At 44.0% G+C, this 16,221-nt stretch overlaps 1 protein-coding gene across 3 annotated transcripts in view; it reads left to right on the top strand.

Moving 5' to 3' along the window:
- Positions 1-12,611, top strand: part of C6H18orf63 (chromosome 6 C18orf63 homolog) — a 570,510-nt gene extending 557,899 nt beyond the window's left edge. For all 3 annotated transcript variants that reach the window (XM_077270092.1, XM_077270091.1, XM_077270093.1), the window contains one exon: positions 12,270-12,611. In XM_077270092.1, coding sequence (XP_077126207.1) covers positions 12,270-12,392 — 123 coding nt within the window. In that variant the 3' untranslated portion in view covers positions 12,393-12,611. The remainder of the gene's footprint in view (positions 1-12,269) is intronic.
- The last annotated feature ends 3,610 nt before the right edge of the window (positions 12,612-16,221 follow it).

Genomic DNA, 16,221 nt, shown 5'->3' with positions numbered 1-16,221 from the left:
GCCAGATTGATGGAAAAATAAAAAAGTTATGGCTCTGGGAAGGAGGGGAGCGAAAAATGAAAAAACTAAAAAAGCTCTGGGGGTGAAGGGGGTAACAAGTTCCCCCCAAGTAGTTTTTATGCTGATCTCTCACCTTCCTCAGGATCAAGGATACCCCACAAGGTGAGATTTTGCATGGTGCCCTAGATCGATGTCGATTGACAGTCATTTTGTACTTCTTCCATTTTCTTACTATTGCACCAAGGGTTGTCTCCTTCTCACCCAGCGTCTTACTTATGTTTTTGTAGCCCATTCCAGCTTTGTACAGGGCTATGATCTTGTCCCTGACATCCTTATAAAGCTCTTTGGTCTTGCCCATGTTGTAAAGGTTAGAGTCTGACTGATTGAGTCTGTGGAGAGGAGTCTTTTATAAAGGTGACTATGAAAGACAGCTGTCTTTAATGCAGGTGACAAGTTGATTAGGAACGTCTAACTGGTCTGTAGGAGCAAGAACTCTTAATAGTTGGTAGGGGATCAAATACTTATTTCTCACTGCAAAATGCAAATAAATTCATAAAATTTATACAGTGTGATTTTCTGGATTTTATTTTTGATATTCTATCTTTCAATGTTAAAATTAACTTACCCTTAAAATTATAGACTGTTCATATTACAAAATCAGCAAGGGATCAAAAACTGATTTCCCCAACTGTATATGTATATACAGTATATATACTTTCCCCTTTTTATTTTTAATGAGGAAAAAGGGAGTGATGTGAACGTTTAAATTTTGTTTTAAAAATTAGCATTTTTCTCTTTTTTTTTACATTATTTACTTCAATTTGTGATCATTTGGTCACTTGTACCTATGAATAGCCCTACCACAGAATTTCACTATAAAGTAAAAATATTGGTCTCCAAGGAGCTTACCCTATAGCTGAGCTTCACAGGTTGACCAAGATCATAGTGACAGGGGTCCTCTGAAGTCATATTAATTCATCAGTCAATGGGAGCCAGTGCACACAGACATCAGCACGTTTCATATATATACCATTAGCAGAGGTTGACACTTGCGTTTAAATGGTTAAAAGCCGCAGCCAGTACTCTAGCCCCACTGACAACATGAGCTATGTAATATAGCTTTCGTCTTTCACGTGTGGAGGGAACTCAGCTCCTGAGCCAGCTCAACACCTGAGGACCAGTGAGTGGTGATGAGCAAGCGTGCTCGGAAAAAGTGTTATCCGAATATGCCCATGTGTTAATAGGGTATCTTCGGCTTACTTGAATACTATGTTTGAGTCGCCGTGGCTGCATGTCTCGTGAGTGTTTGACATCTGCAACACATGCAGGGATTGCCTATTTGTTAGGCCACTCACAAAGATGGCCACACGCTGGACCTTATATTCACCCGCCTCTGTTACCCTTACTAATCTCACTAACTCACCTCTCCCCCTGTCTGACCCCAACCTACTGACATTCTCTTCCCTCTCCTCTCCTAGTGCGCAACCCCCACTCCACAAACTCACTCACCATCGCAGAAATCTCAAACACCTCAATTTACAATCTCTCTCTGAGTCCCTTCTCCTGCTTACAGACATAGCTTCCTTTCATGACACAGATGCTGCTGCCACTTTTTATAACACCACAATAACAGCAACACTTGACTCGACCACCCCCCTGACGCATAGCAAAACTCGTACAATCAACAGGCAACCCTGGCTAGCCAGCCTGACCAAAGAACTGAGATGGGTTTCCAGGGTTGCTGAGCGGAGATTTAAGCGATCCCGCTCTACTGAGCACTTCATCGCATACAAGCAGTCCTCGCCAGTCCACACTCACTGCCACAAAACAAACTTACTTCTCATTTCTCATATCCTCTCTGTCTCACAACACTAAACAGCTTTTCAACACTTTCAATTCTCTTCTCAGTCCCTCAGTACCCTCTCCTCTCATTTCTGCTGAAGACTTTGCCTCTTTCTTTAAGCAGAAGATTGAAACGATCAGAGAAAGCTTTGGCCCGCAGCCCACAATGCCCCTCTTAGCTGCTCAACCCTGTTCCTCCAAAACCAGCTTCGCTACCATGACAGAAGATCAGCTCTCCACCCTTCTGTCAAGATTACATCTCACCACTTGCACGATTGACCCGCTCCCGTGCCAATTCATCCCTAACCTTGCCACAGTCTTCATCCCAACCTTAACACACCTCTTCAACCTCTCACTCACAACTTGTGTCTTCCCCTCATCCTTCAAGCATGCCAAGATCATACCCATCCTCAAAAAGCCCTCCCTCTACCCATCCTCTGGGTATAGCTATCGCCCAATATCTCTTCTCCCTTATGCCCCAAAACTACTGGAACAGCATGTCCATTTTGAACTGTCCTCCTACCTCTCCTCCTGCTCCCTCTGTTACAATCTGGCTTCTGACCGCATCACTCAACTGAAACTGCCCTAACTAAAGTCACCAATGACCTACTAACCTCCAAGAGCAAGCAGCACTACTCTGTTGTCCTTCTCCTGGACCTGTCTATTGTCTTCGACACTGTCGACCATTCCCTCCTGCTACAGATTCTTTCATCTCTTGGCATCACAGACTTGGCCCTATCCTGGATCTCGTCATATCTAACAGACCAAACAATCAGTGTCTCCCTCTCCCACACCACCTCCTCACCTCGCCCCTTTGTCTGTCAGTGTTCCCCAAGGCTCAGTCCTAGGGTTCCTGCTCTTCTCCATCTACACCTTTGGCTTGGGACAGCTCATAGAATGCTACAGTTTGCAGTCTCATCTCTACGCCGATGACATGCAGATCTACCTATCTGGACCCAACCTCACGTCCTTACTGACCAAAATCCCACAATGTCTGTCTGCTATTTCAGCTTTCTTCTCTGCTCGCTTTCTAAAACTGAACATGGACAAAACAGAATTCATCATCTTTCAATATCTCACTGTGCCCCCCCCATGGGACCTATCCATCAATGTCAATGGCTACTCACTTTCCCCAGTCTCGCATGCTCGGTGCCTTGGGGTGATCCTCGACTCTGCCTTCTCTTTCAAGCTTCATATCCAAGCCCTTGCCTCCTCCTGCCCACTGAAACTCAAAAGTATTTCCCGGATCTGTGCATTACTTGACCATGAAACGACAAAAAAGCCAGTGCAAGCCCTTATCTCCCACGTCGATTACTGCAACCTACTACTCTCTGGCCTCCCCTCTAGCACTCTGGCACCACTCCAATCCATCCTACACTCTGCTGCTTGACTAATCCTCCTGTCTCCCCATTATTCCCCAGCCTCTCCTCTCTGCCAAGCCCTTCACTGGCTTCCTATTGTCCAGAGGCTCCAGTTCAAAACCCTAACAATGACATACAAAGCCATCCACAACCTGTCTCCTCCGCACATCTGTGACATGGTCGCCCGGTACTTACCCACACGCAACCTTCGTTCCTCTCAAGATCTCCTTCTCTACTTCCCGCTTATTTCTTTTTCCCACAACCGCATACAAGACTTCTACTGTGCTTCCCCCATACTCTGTAACTCTCTACCCCAACACATCAGACTCTCACCTGTTATGACCCCAGTGGACAGGGTCTCAGAGGAACGTGTAAGTCTGCAAGATACAAAAATCCAGCTCATAGGGCTGTGGTAACTGGGTTGACCAAATAGCTACTCCTAATGCCAACACTAGAAGTAGCCGGGGATCATGCCTACGGAGATCGCTAGATGACTCGCGCCAGCTGGAGAATCTAACTACCCCTAGGAGAAGAAAACAAAGACCTCTCTTGCCTCCAGAGAAAGGGACCCCAAAGCAAGATACAAGCCCCCCACAAATAATAACGGTGAGGTAAGAGGAAATGACAAACACAGAAATGAACCAGGTTCAGCAAAGAGAGGCCAGCTTACTAATAGCAGAATATAGCAAGATAACTTATCTGGTCAACAAAAACCCTATAAAAATCCACGCTGGAGATTCAAGAACCCCCGAACTGTCTAACGGTCCGGGGGGAGAACACCAGCCCCCTAGAGCTTCCAGCAAAGGTCAGGATACAGATAGGAACAAGCTGGACAAAAATACCAAACAAAACAAAAGCAAAAAGCAAAGAAGCAGACTTAGCTTGAAAAACAGGAACCAGGATCAGAGGACAAGAGCACAACAGATTAGCTCTGATTTCAACGATGCCAGGCATAGAACTGAAGGTCCAGGGAGCTTATATAGCAACGCCCCTGAACTAACGGCCCAGGTGAGGATATAGGAAAAGACAGACGCTCCAGAGTCAAATCACTAATGACCACTAGAGGGAGCAAAAAGCAAAATCACAACAGTACCCCCCCCTTAGTGAGGGGTCACCGAACCCTCACCACGACCACCAGGGCGATCAGGATGAGCGGCGTGAAAGGCACGAACTAAATCGGCCGCATGAACATCAGAGGCGGCCACCCAGGAATTATCTTCCTGACCATAGCCCTTCCACTTGACCAGGTACTGAAGCCTCCGCCTGGAGAGACGAGAATCCAAGATCTTCTCCACCACGTACTCCAACTCGCCCTCAACCAACACCAGAGCAGGAGGCTCAGCAGAAGGAACCACAGGCACAACGTACCGCCGCAACAAGGACCTATGAAACACGTTGTGGATAGCAAACGACACAGGAAGATCCAGGCGAAAGGATACAGGATTAAGAATTTCCAATATCTTGTAAGGACCAATAAAACGAGGTTTAAATTTGGGAGAGGAAACCTTCATAGGAACAAAGCGGGAAGAAAGCCACACCAAATCCCCAACACGTAGTCGGGGACCCACACCGCGGCGGCGGTTGGCAAAGCGCTGAGCCCTCTCCTGTGACAACTTCAAGTTGTCCACCACAAGATTCCAGATCCGCTGCAACCTATCAACCACAGAATCCACCCCAGGGCAGTCAGAAGGTTCCACATGACCCGAAGAAAAACGAGGGTGGAAACCAGAGTTGCAGAAAAACGGCGAAACCAAGGTGGCGGAACTAGCCCGATTATTAAGGGCAAACTCAGCTAACGGCAAGAAGGTCACCCAATCGTCCTGATCAGCAGAGACAAAACACCTCAAATAAGCCTCCAAAGTCTGATTAGTTCGCTCCGTCTGTCCATTAGTCTGAGGATGGAAAGCAGACGAAAACGACAAGTCAATGCCCATCCTACTACAAAAGGATCGCCAGAATCTGGAAACGAACTGGGATCCTCTGTCTGACACAATATTCTCAGGGATGCCGTGCAAACGAACCACGTTCTGGAAAAACACAGGAACCAGATCGGAAGAGGAAGGCAGTTTAGGCAAAGGAACCAAATGGACCATCTTGGAGAAGCGATCACATATCACCCAGATAACAGACATGCCCTGAGACACCGGAAGATCAGAAATGAAATCCATGGAGATGTGTCCAAGGTCTCTTAGGGACAGGCAAGGGCAAGAGCAACCCGCTGGCACGAGAACAGCAAGGCTTAGCTCGAGCACAAGTCCCACAGGACTGTACAAATGACCGCACATCCCTAGACAAGGAAGGCCACCAAAAGGATCTGGCCACCAGATCTCTGGTGCCAAAAATTCCTGGGTGACCTGCCAACACCGAGGAATGAACCTCGGAAATGACTCTGCTGGTCCACTTATCAGGCACAAACAGTCTGTCAGGTGGACAAGAATCAGGCCTATCAGCCTGAAATCTCTGCAACACACGTCGCAGATCAGGAGAAATAGCTGACAAGATAATACCATCCTTAAGAATACCAACAGGTTCAGCGACTCCAGGAGCATCAGGCACAAAGCTCCTGGAAAGAGCATCGGCCTTCACATTCTTTGAACCTGGTAAATACGAGACAACAAAGTCAAAACGGGAGAAAAACAATGACCAGCGGGCCTGTCTCGGATTAAGGCGTTTAGCAGACTCGAGATACATCAGATTTTTGTGATCAGTCAAGACCACCACACGATGCTTAGCACCCTCGAGCCAATGACGCCACTCCTCAAATGCCCATTTCATGGCCAACAACTCCCGATTGCCCACATCATAATTTCGCTCCGCAGGCGAAAACTTCCTAGAGAAAAAGGCGCAAGGTCTCATAACAGAGCAACCAGGGCCTCTCTGCGACAAAACGGCCCCTGCTCCAATCTCTGAAGCATCCACCTCAACTTGAAAGGGAAGCGAGACATCAGGCTGGCACAAAACAGGCGCCGAAGTAAACCGACATTTCAACTCCTGGAAAGCCTCCACGGCAGCAGGAGCCCAATTAACCACATCGGAGCCCTTCTTGGTCATATCCGTCAAAGGTTTCACAATGCTAGAAAAGTTAGCGATAAAACGACGGTAGAAGTTAGCGAAACCCAAGAACTTCTGAAGACTCTTAACTGACGAGGGCTGAGTCCAATCAAGAATAGCTCGGACCTTGACTGGGTCCATCTCCACAGCAGAAGGGGAAAAAATGAACCCCAAAAAGGGAACCTTCTGTACACCAAAAAGACACTTTGAGCCCTTGACAAACAAAGAATTTTCACGCAAAATTTTAAAGACCATCCTGACCTGCTCCACATGCGAGTCCCAATTATCAGAAAAAACCAGAATATCATCCAGATAAACGATCAGAAATTTATCCAGATAGTTCCGGAAAATGTCATGCATAAAGGACTGAAAAACTGAAGGGGCATTAGAGAGCCCAAAAGGCATCACCAAGTACTCAAAATGACCTTCGGGCGTATTGAATGCGGTTTTCCATTCATCCCCTTGCTTAATGCGCACAAGGTTGTACGCACCACGAAGGTCTATCTTGGTAAACCACTTGGCACCTTTAATCCGGGCAAACAAGTCAGACAACAGCGGCAAAGGATACTGAAATTTGACAGTGATCTTATTTAAAAGCCGATAGTCAATACAAGGCCTCAAAGATCCGTCCTTTTTAGCCACAAAAAAGAATCCCGCACCAAGAGGGGAAGAAGACGGACGGATGTGTCCTTTCTCCAGAGACTCCTTGATATATGAACGCATAGCGGTATGTTCAGGTATCAACAGATTAAACAGTCTTCCCTTAGGAAATTTACTGCCTGGAATCAAATCTATTGCACAGTCACATTCCCTATGAGGAGGCAATGCACTGGACCTGGACTCGCTAAAGACATCCTGATAATCAGACAAGTACTCCGGAACTTCCGAAGGCGTAGAAGAAGCAATAGACACAGGCAGGGAATCCTCATGAATACCACGACAGGCCCAACTAGACACTGACATAGCCTTCCAGTCAAGGACTGGATTACGGGTCTGTAACCATGGCAGCCCCAAAACAACCAAATCATGCATTTTATGTAGAACGAGAAAACGAATCACCTCGCGGTGTTCAGGAGTCATGCACATGGTAACCTGTGTCCAATACTGCGGCTTATTTTCTGCCAATGGCGTAGCATCAATCCCCCTAAGAGGGATAGGATTTTCTAATGGTTCAAGAATAAAACCACAGCGCTTAGCAAATGAGAGATCCATAAGACTCAGGGCAGCACCTGAATCTACAAACGCCATGACAGGATAAGATGACAGTGAGCAAATCAAAGTTACAGACAGAATAAACTTAGGATGCAAATTACCAACGGTGACAGGACTAACAACCTTAGATATACGTTTGGAGCATGCTGAGATAACATGTGTAGAATCACCACAGTAGTAGCACAAGCCATTCCGGCGTCTATGAATTTTCCTCTCATTTCTAGTCAGGATTCTATCACATTGCATCAAATCAGGTGTCCGTTCAGACAACACCATGAGGGAATTTGCGGTTTTTCTATCACATTGCATCACATCAGGTGTCTGTTCAGACAACAACATGAGGGAATTTGCGGTTTTGCGCTCCCGCAACCGCCGGTCAATTTGAATAGCCAGGGACATGGTATCATTCAGACCTGTGGGAATGGGAAAACCCACCATAACATTCTTAATGGCCTCCGAAAGGCCATTTCTAAAATTAGCGGCCAGTGCACACTCGTTCCAATGTGTCAGCACGGACCATTTCCGAAATTTTTGGCAATACACCTCAGCCTCGTCCTGGCCCTGAGACATAGCCAGCAAGGCTTTCTCTGCCTGAATCTCAAGATTGGGTTCCTCATAAAGTAAACCGAGCGCCAGAAAAAACGCATCAATATCAGCCAATGCCGGATCTCCTGGCGCCAACGAAAAAGCCCAATCCTGAGGGTCACCCCGTAAGAATGAAATAACAATTTTTACTTGTTGAGCAGAGTCTCCAGACGAACAAGGTTTCAGGGACAAAAATAATTTACAATTATTCCTGAAATTCCTAAACTTAAATCGGTCTCCTGAAAACAGTTCAGGAATCGGAATCTTGGGTTCAGACCTAGGATTTCTGGTAACATAATCTTGTATACCCTGCACACGAGCGGCAAGCTGGTCCACACTTGTAATCAAGGTCTGGACATTCATGTCTGCAGCAAGCTTAAGCCACTCTGAGGTAAAGGGGAAAAGAAAAAAAAAAAAATGAGAGAGGGAAAAAAAAACTCAAAATTTTCTTTCTTATAATCCCACTTCTGCAATGCATTAAACATTTAATACTGGCCTGGCATACTGTTATGACCCCAGTGGACAGGGTCTCAGAGGAACGTGTAAGTCTGCAAGATACAAAAATCCAGCTCATAGGGCTGTGGTAACTGGGTTGACCAAATAGCTACTCCTAATGCCAACACTAGAAGTAGCTGGGGATCATGCCTACGGAGATCGCTAGATGACTCGCGCCAGCCGGGGAATCTAACTACCCCTAGGAGAAGAAAACAAAGACCTCTCTTGCCTCCAGAGAAAGGGACCCCAAAGCAAGATACAAGCCCCCCACAAATAATAACGGTGAGGTAAGAGGAAATGACAAACACAGAAATGAACCAGGTTCAGCAAAGAGAGGCCAGCTTACTAATAGCAGAATATAGCAAGATAACTTATCTGGTCAACAAAAACCCTATAAAAATCCACGCTGGAGATTCAAGAACCCCCGAACCGTCTAACGGTCCGGGGGGAGAACACCAGCCCCCTAGAGCTTCCAGCAAAGGTCAGGATACAGATAGGAACAAGCTGGACAAAAATACCAAACAAAACAAAAGCAAAAAGCAAAGAAGCAGACTTAGCTTGAAAAACAGGAACCAGGATCAGAGGACAAGAGCACAACAGATTAGCTCTGATTTCAACGATGCCAGGCATAGAACTGAAGGTCCAGGGAGCTTATATAGCAACGCCCCTGAACTAACGGCCCAGGTGAGGATATAGGAAAAGACAGACGCTCCAGAGTCAAATCACTAATGACCACTAGAGGGAGCAAAAAGCAAAATCACAACACTCACCTACCATTCAAAAAGAACCTGAAGACTCACCTCTTCTGACAAGCCTACAACATGCAGTGATCCTTAGTCTGTTGAACAGCTGCACGACCAGCTCTACCCTCTCTTAGTGTATCCTCACCCATCCCCTGTAGACTGTGAGCCCTCACAGGCAGGGTCCTCTCTCCTTCTGTACTTATATGTGCATTGCATTGCTCATGTTTATTGTGCTTGTCTATATTTTCCCCTTTCACATGTAAAGCGCCATGGAATAAATGGTGCTATATAAATGTATAATAATAATGTGTTGGTGCTGTCTAACAGCCGCGAGACATGTGGCCACGACGACTCGAACATCAATGTCTACTCACTTTCCCCAGTCTCGCATGCTCGGTGCCTTGGGGTGATCCTCGACTCTGCCTTCTCTTTCAAGCTTCATATCCAAGCCCTTGCCTCCTCCTGCCCACTGAAACTCAAAAGTATTTCCCGGATCTGTGCATTACTTGACCATGAAACGACAAAAAAGCCAGTGCAAGCCCTTATCTCCCACGTCGATTACTGCAACCTACTACTCTCTGGCCTCCCCTCTAGCACTCTGGCACCACTCCAATCCATCCTACACTCTGCTGCTTGACTAATCCTCCTGTCTCCCCATTATTCCCCAGCCTCTCCTCTCTGCCAAGCCCTTCACTGGCTTCCTATTGTCCAGAGGCTCCAGTTCAAAACCCTAACAATGACATACAAAGCCAGCCACAACCTGTCTCCTCCGCACATCTGTGACATGGTCGCCCGGTACTTACCCACACGCAACCTTCGTTCCTCTCAAGATCTCCTTCTCTACTTCCCGCTTATTTCTTTTTCCCACAACCGCATACAAGACTTCTACTGTGCTTCCCCCATACTCTGTAACTCTCTACCCCAACACATCAGACTCTCACCTACCATTCAAAAAGAACCTGAAGACTCACCTCTTCTGACAAGCCTACAACCTGCAGTGATCCTTAGTCTGTTGAACAGCTGCACGACCAGCTCTACCCTCTCTTAGTGTATCCTCACCCATCCCCTGTAGACTGTGAGCCCTCACAGGCAGGGTCCTCTCTCCTTCTGTACTTATATGTGCATTGCATTGCTCATGTTTATTGTGCTTGTCTATATTTTCCCCTTTCACATGTAAAGCGCCATGGAATAAATGGTGCTATATAAATGTATAATAATAATGTGTTGGTGCTGTCTAACAGCCGCGAGACATGTGGCCACGACGACTCGAACATAGTATTCGAGGGCGCCGAAGATGCTCTATTAAAACAACAGAGTGCTTGTATAACACCTTATCCAAGCATGCTCACTCATCACTACTGAGGACTCAATCCCAGGATGTGAATACGTTAAACAACAATGTAAAAATCTAAATTTGGCTTGGTGTCCTACTGAATTCTGAAACCAATAAATTTTTCACCTTCCTGTCAATGTTGCTCTGATAGAGCTTGCTTTTGTAGGGTGAGTTGCAGTGGTACCTTTTTGGGTTATAAATACTGATGAGCAAGTGTACTTGTTGCTTGGGTTTTCCAGAGCACGCTCGGTTCGTCTCCGAGTATTTGTAACTGCTCGGAGATTTAGTTTTTGTTGACGCAGCTGCATGATTTACGGCTGCTAGCCAGCCTGAGTACATGTGGGGGTTGCCTGGTTGCTAGGAAATCCCCACATGTATTCAAGCTGTCTATCAGCTGTAAATCATGCAGCTGAGGCAACGAAAACTAAATCTCTGAGCACTTACAAATACTTTGAGACCAACCCAGCGTGCTCAGGAAAACCAGAGCAACGAGTATATTCGCTCATCACTAGCAATAAGTTACTTTTTGATCACTGTTTATGCATTTTTATTTGGAAAGAAGTATTAACAAAATAAGGCAGCTATTCTGACTTTTTTTCAATACATTCACCCAGATAAATAACTTAATATTTTGATAATGTTTTTTACTCTTTTAAAAAATGGAAAAATGAGAGATTGGTGATTAAATCTTTGACCTTCTTTTGCATTTTTATTTTTAAAAACTATGTTAAACTATTTTTCAACAATGTATTTCTTTGTTTCTCTGAGTTTCGAAACTGCTATTGTTTGATTGAAGGAACAATATACTGAAATAATTCTATATTTTACAGCGTTTTGTAAATTTAACAATCTTCTATGAAGTCCTATGACAGGGCTTCACATAAGTACAAAAAGGTATACGTGTAGGCTTCATTTAGGTTCATTGAATTAGTAAAATATTAAGACACCCTAAATCATAAACCGTTAAGTATTGATTCATTAAGGTATTTACTGTATAATTTTTTATGTAAAACACCTTAGAAAGTCACAAACTTTCATCGAATTCAAGAAAAGTTATGACAGAAAAATACTCCAGTTCTTAGCTCGAATTTATCTCTGGTGGAGGCGCACGACACTTGTAAGATGTGCCTAATTCATTAAGGATCGGTCATCTACGATTTGTGCAGATGTTACTCCTGCAATCCCCTTCATTAAGACTGGCATGTACAACACCAGCCTTAAGGAATGGGTCCTTTAGTTTATGTCTAATCATTTTACAGTTTGCATAGAAAAGAAATACAGTGCATTGTATCTGTGAATATAAGGGTCAATGCAATGAATGAATTGACTGCAGTCAGCAATGGGAACCGGATCTCAAGAATGGGACCTCAAGCAAAGTACTTGCAATTTTTGGTACTCCCGTACAATAAATGTAGAGAGTTTTACATAAGCGGTCACCTCTCCATTCCCTAGATGTGCAGTGCAGCCCTATTCTCAAGATATCTTAGTCTTAGTAGTGCAACCTCCATCTACCAGATGTTTATATATAAATGTATAGATGTGTATATATATATATATATATAATCAATAGCAATAATGTAATAACTTGTTACTGCGAAAACCATATGACTAACTTACAAATTAGTAACTAAACATATTATTTTGTAGTTATTTAAAGTCAACAACGCTGATCTACAGGACTGGCTCAAGCAGCATGGTATTTCTACCAGAACTAGAGACAAAAAAGAACAACTTGTGGCAAAGATCATGCAATTTATTCATCAATCCTAAGCATAAAATGTATAGTAGCTAAATAATTTACCATTGCATTCGATCTAGGCTAAACATACCATTTTGACACATTGGAGAGTATATGAAATGGTCTATTTTCTTTGTTGCTAAGTCCAATTCCTTAATATTGTTTTCAATAGAAATGCCTAGGATTCTTAAAGGTTACTGATTGTTTGTAAAGATCCTTTTTTGTTTTTTCTTGTTCTAATTAAATATAATACTTTTTAGTGCAGGTACAGTCATTACTTCTTTCTGTCCTAAATAATTTAATTGGTTTAAAGTGGACATAATTACATATGATATTATAATTACAATATAGTAATATAATTATAATGAGTAGTTTTGATTGAACAATTACGATTGTGCATTTGTCCAAAGAGAAAACTCCCAGCCAAGCGTTCCAGATACTTTATATTGTAGCACAAAATGACAGTGCCCACAAACTGTGTAGTTCCAGTTCCTTCCTCAACTTGTTTTTAGCTTGTATATTATAAATTAATAGTAACACATTAACAAATTGTTTATATATGAAAAAAAAAATGGAAACCAGTATGGTAAAAGCAAAAAGGCTTAACACTGAACACCCTGTCATGTAGTGCTAGTGTGACTCAAATATAATGAAAAAGGTTTACTCCCCTCATGGCTCAGCACCATTCCAGTGATGTTGACGCTGTGTCTCATACCATACATGTGACATTTTTATTCTAATAATTGAAGGCTGCAGCACTCCTATGACGTAACAATGTCAGATGAATGTAAACCTGTTATCAGTTTTGGACTATATAAGTTATGGCCATCACCTTTCAGGGCTGATATACAGTATTCTATAAAGCTGTATATCTGCCTCCAACCCGATCTGGAAGAGAAGAAAAATATCTTTTATTATACTCACCTGCGGGGTGGTCCAGTCCAATGGGTGTCGTTGGTCCTGGTCCGGCACCTCCCATCTTCTTATGATCACCGCCCTCCTTTTTGCTTCGTGTGGATGACGCGTCCCTGCATCATCCACACAGTCTCCTCGGCATCACACTCCTGCGCAGGAGTACTTATCTGCCCTGTTGAGGGCAGAGCAAAGTACTGCAGTGCGCATGCGCTGCGCCTTTCTGACCTTTCTCAGCACTGTGCACTGCAGTACTTTGCTCTGCCCTCAACAGGGCAGATAAGTACACCTGCGCAGGAGCGCGACACAAAGCAAGCAGGAGGATGAGATCGCATTAAAATGGGAGGCACCGGGCCAAGAAGAGCGACACCCATCGGACTGGACCGCCCCACAGGTGAGTATAATAAAAGTTATTTTTCTACTCTTACAGGTCAGGTTGGGGGCAGACATACAGCATTATAGAATGCTGTATACAGCCCTGAAAGGTGATGGCTGTAACTTATATCGGCCAAAACTGATGACAGGTTCCCTTTAAGAAGGAGTTGTTCATTTGTGGACAACCTCATCAAAGGGAACCTTTCATGCGATTCATGCTGCCCAATCTGCAGGAAGCATGATTGCAGCCAGATATATTATTCTCTGAAATGCTTCAGAGAAAATATACTTTGAAGATCCGACTGGGAACTGGCTTTTCCCAGCACCAATACAGGAGACTGACAGATCTCTCCCTTTCGTGTACATAGTAAGAGACTCTAGTAGCATTTGTTTTGAGAAAATAAATATATATTAGGCCTCATGCATCAAAATTTAGCACTGACAAAAAATGCCAAACTGAATTAGCCATTACGAATTTATCTTTCCTTACTTAAAGTAGGTCATCACATACATGTACCTGTATATAAAGGACCTGATTTTTTTATTCAATGGCGCTGTTACAAAAAATACTTTAATTTACTGTTGTCTATGTTTGATGACATTTCTCAAATGCTGCCTTTATATTATATGTGGAAAATAATCTTATCTATCTTTTGTTAAATTGTTTGAAAAACTAGGCTTATACAGAGCTGGGACAAGGGGTAGGCAGGGTAGGCATTCACCTACCACCTAGGGAGCAACCTCTTGCCTCCCTGAGGGGTGCGCAGTTTGAAAAAGAAAAAACTGACAGTGCTGCGCCTGCAGCCTCCCAGCGACTTCCTTCATCCGCAGGCATTAAGCACACTGACAGCAGGACACAAGCACACAGGTGAGCAGTGTCAGTGAGTCACTAACACTGCTCACCGCCTGCACCCTGATTGTGTTTCCATCCCTGCATTAATTTGTATTTGCATCTTTAAGACTCATACTATACAATTGATGTGAGTTCCATGACAGGAGAAGAACAGCTAAGAACAGCTCTGATCAGCTCCCTGCTCTGCCGCCAACTCCAGCAAGATACAGGCTACTTCTGGCCTGAACCCTGTGGAAGGACCGTGCCAAGCAAGGGACGTCAGGTGGCATGATGACATCATTCCATAGTGCCATCCAGCACCATCTGCTATGCAAGATAGAAAAGGAGATAGTAAATGAGCAGCTTGGATTAGGTGAGTTTAAGTTTTTTGTTTTTTTTCTTATATTATTGGCTATTGAATGGGAGCTATATTATACTTGGGGCTATGGGTACATTACATGAAGGGCTGTGGGGGACATTATATTGGGTGCTTTGAAGACATTATACTTGGGGGCTGTTGGGGACATTATACTATATGAGGGGCTGTGGGCAGTGTCGGACTGGGGTGACAAGGGCCCACCAGTAACATTGACTTTGGGGGGCCCACTTTTCACCTGCATGCAAATATTTTACTATATTTTACCTTTGTTCACAAATTTACCTATATCTCTAAATAATAAGCTGGGTAGTGTAGTTAATGGATGATGAGATGCTGCTTTTTTCTGTACAGAGTGAATCAAGTGAATTATGCCAAGTACTGCCCATACAGTGGGGACGGGGTCCCAGATCTACACAGGGGCCCACTCCCACCGGGGGATTCCCCTGTTACCCTGTGTCATATTATATGATGAGCTGTGGGGGGCATTATACTAGAGGCTGTGGGGACAATATAAAGGGGGTGGTGGGCACATCATATTGTCCTGGGAGCTGTGGGGACATTATTCTGGGGCTGTAGGGGACATTATACCTGGGCTGTGAGGACATCATTTTATATGGAGGCTGTGGGGAACATTATACTTGTGGCTATGGGGACGTCATGCCGTATAGGCAGCTGCAGTTAACATTATACTGGGGGCTATGTGGGACTTTCTACTGAGGCTGTGGGAAATATTAACCCCTTCATGAGAAAGTCCTTTTCTGTTTTAGCGTTTCTGGTTTTCGCTCCCCTTCTTCCCAGAGCCATAACTTTTTAATTTTTCAGTCAATATGGCCATGTGAGGGCTTGTTTTTTGCAGAACGAGTTGCTCTTTTTAACGACACTATAGGTTTTACCATATTGTGTACCTGAAAACAGAAAAGAAATTCCAAGTGTGGTGAAACTGCAAAAAAACTGCAATTCCACAACTTTTTTTTAATTTTTTTTTACCATGTTCCACAAATGCTAAAACTGACCTGCCATTATGATAAGTTAAGTGGTGAAAAAAAAATACAAAATTTGTTTAAAAAAAAAAAAGGTAATTTTCCAAGACCTGTATTGTCTCCATTTTTCAGGATCTGGGACCGGGTGAGCGCTTATTATTTGCGTGTCAAGCCGACGTTTGTAATGATACCATTTTGATATGTATACAATCTTTTGACCGCCCGTTATTACATTTTAATGCAATGGTGCGGTGACCAAAAAAACATAATTCTGGGGTTTTTACTTTTTTTTGTACGCCGTTTACCAATCGGATTAATTCTTTTTATATCTTGATAGATTGGGCGAGTCTGAATGCGGCGATGTCAAATATGTGTATGTTTGA

Source organism: Ranitomeya variabilis, chromosome 6, assembly GCF_051348905.1.
Source record: "Ranitomeya variabilis isolate aRanVar5 chromosome 6, aRanVar5.hap1, whole genome shotgun sequence".
NCBI lineage: Eukaryota > Metazoa > Chordata > Amphibia > Anura > Dendrobatidae > Ranitomeya > Ranitomeya variabilis.
The sequence above is the reverse complement of the archived record's forward strand: the minus strand, read 5'-3'. Positions and strand labels throughout refer to the sequence as shown.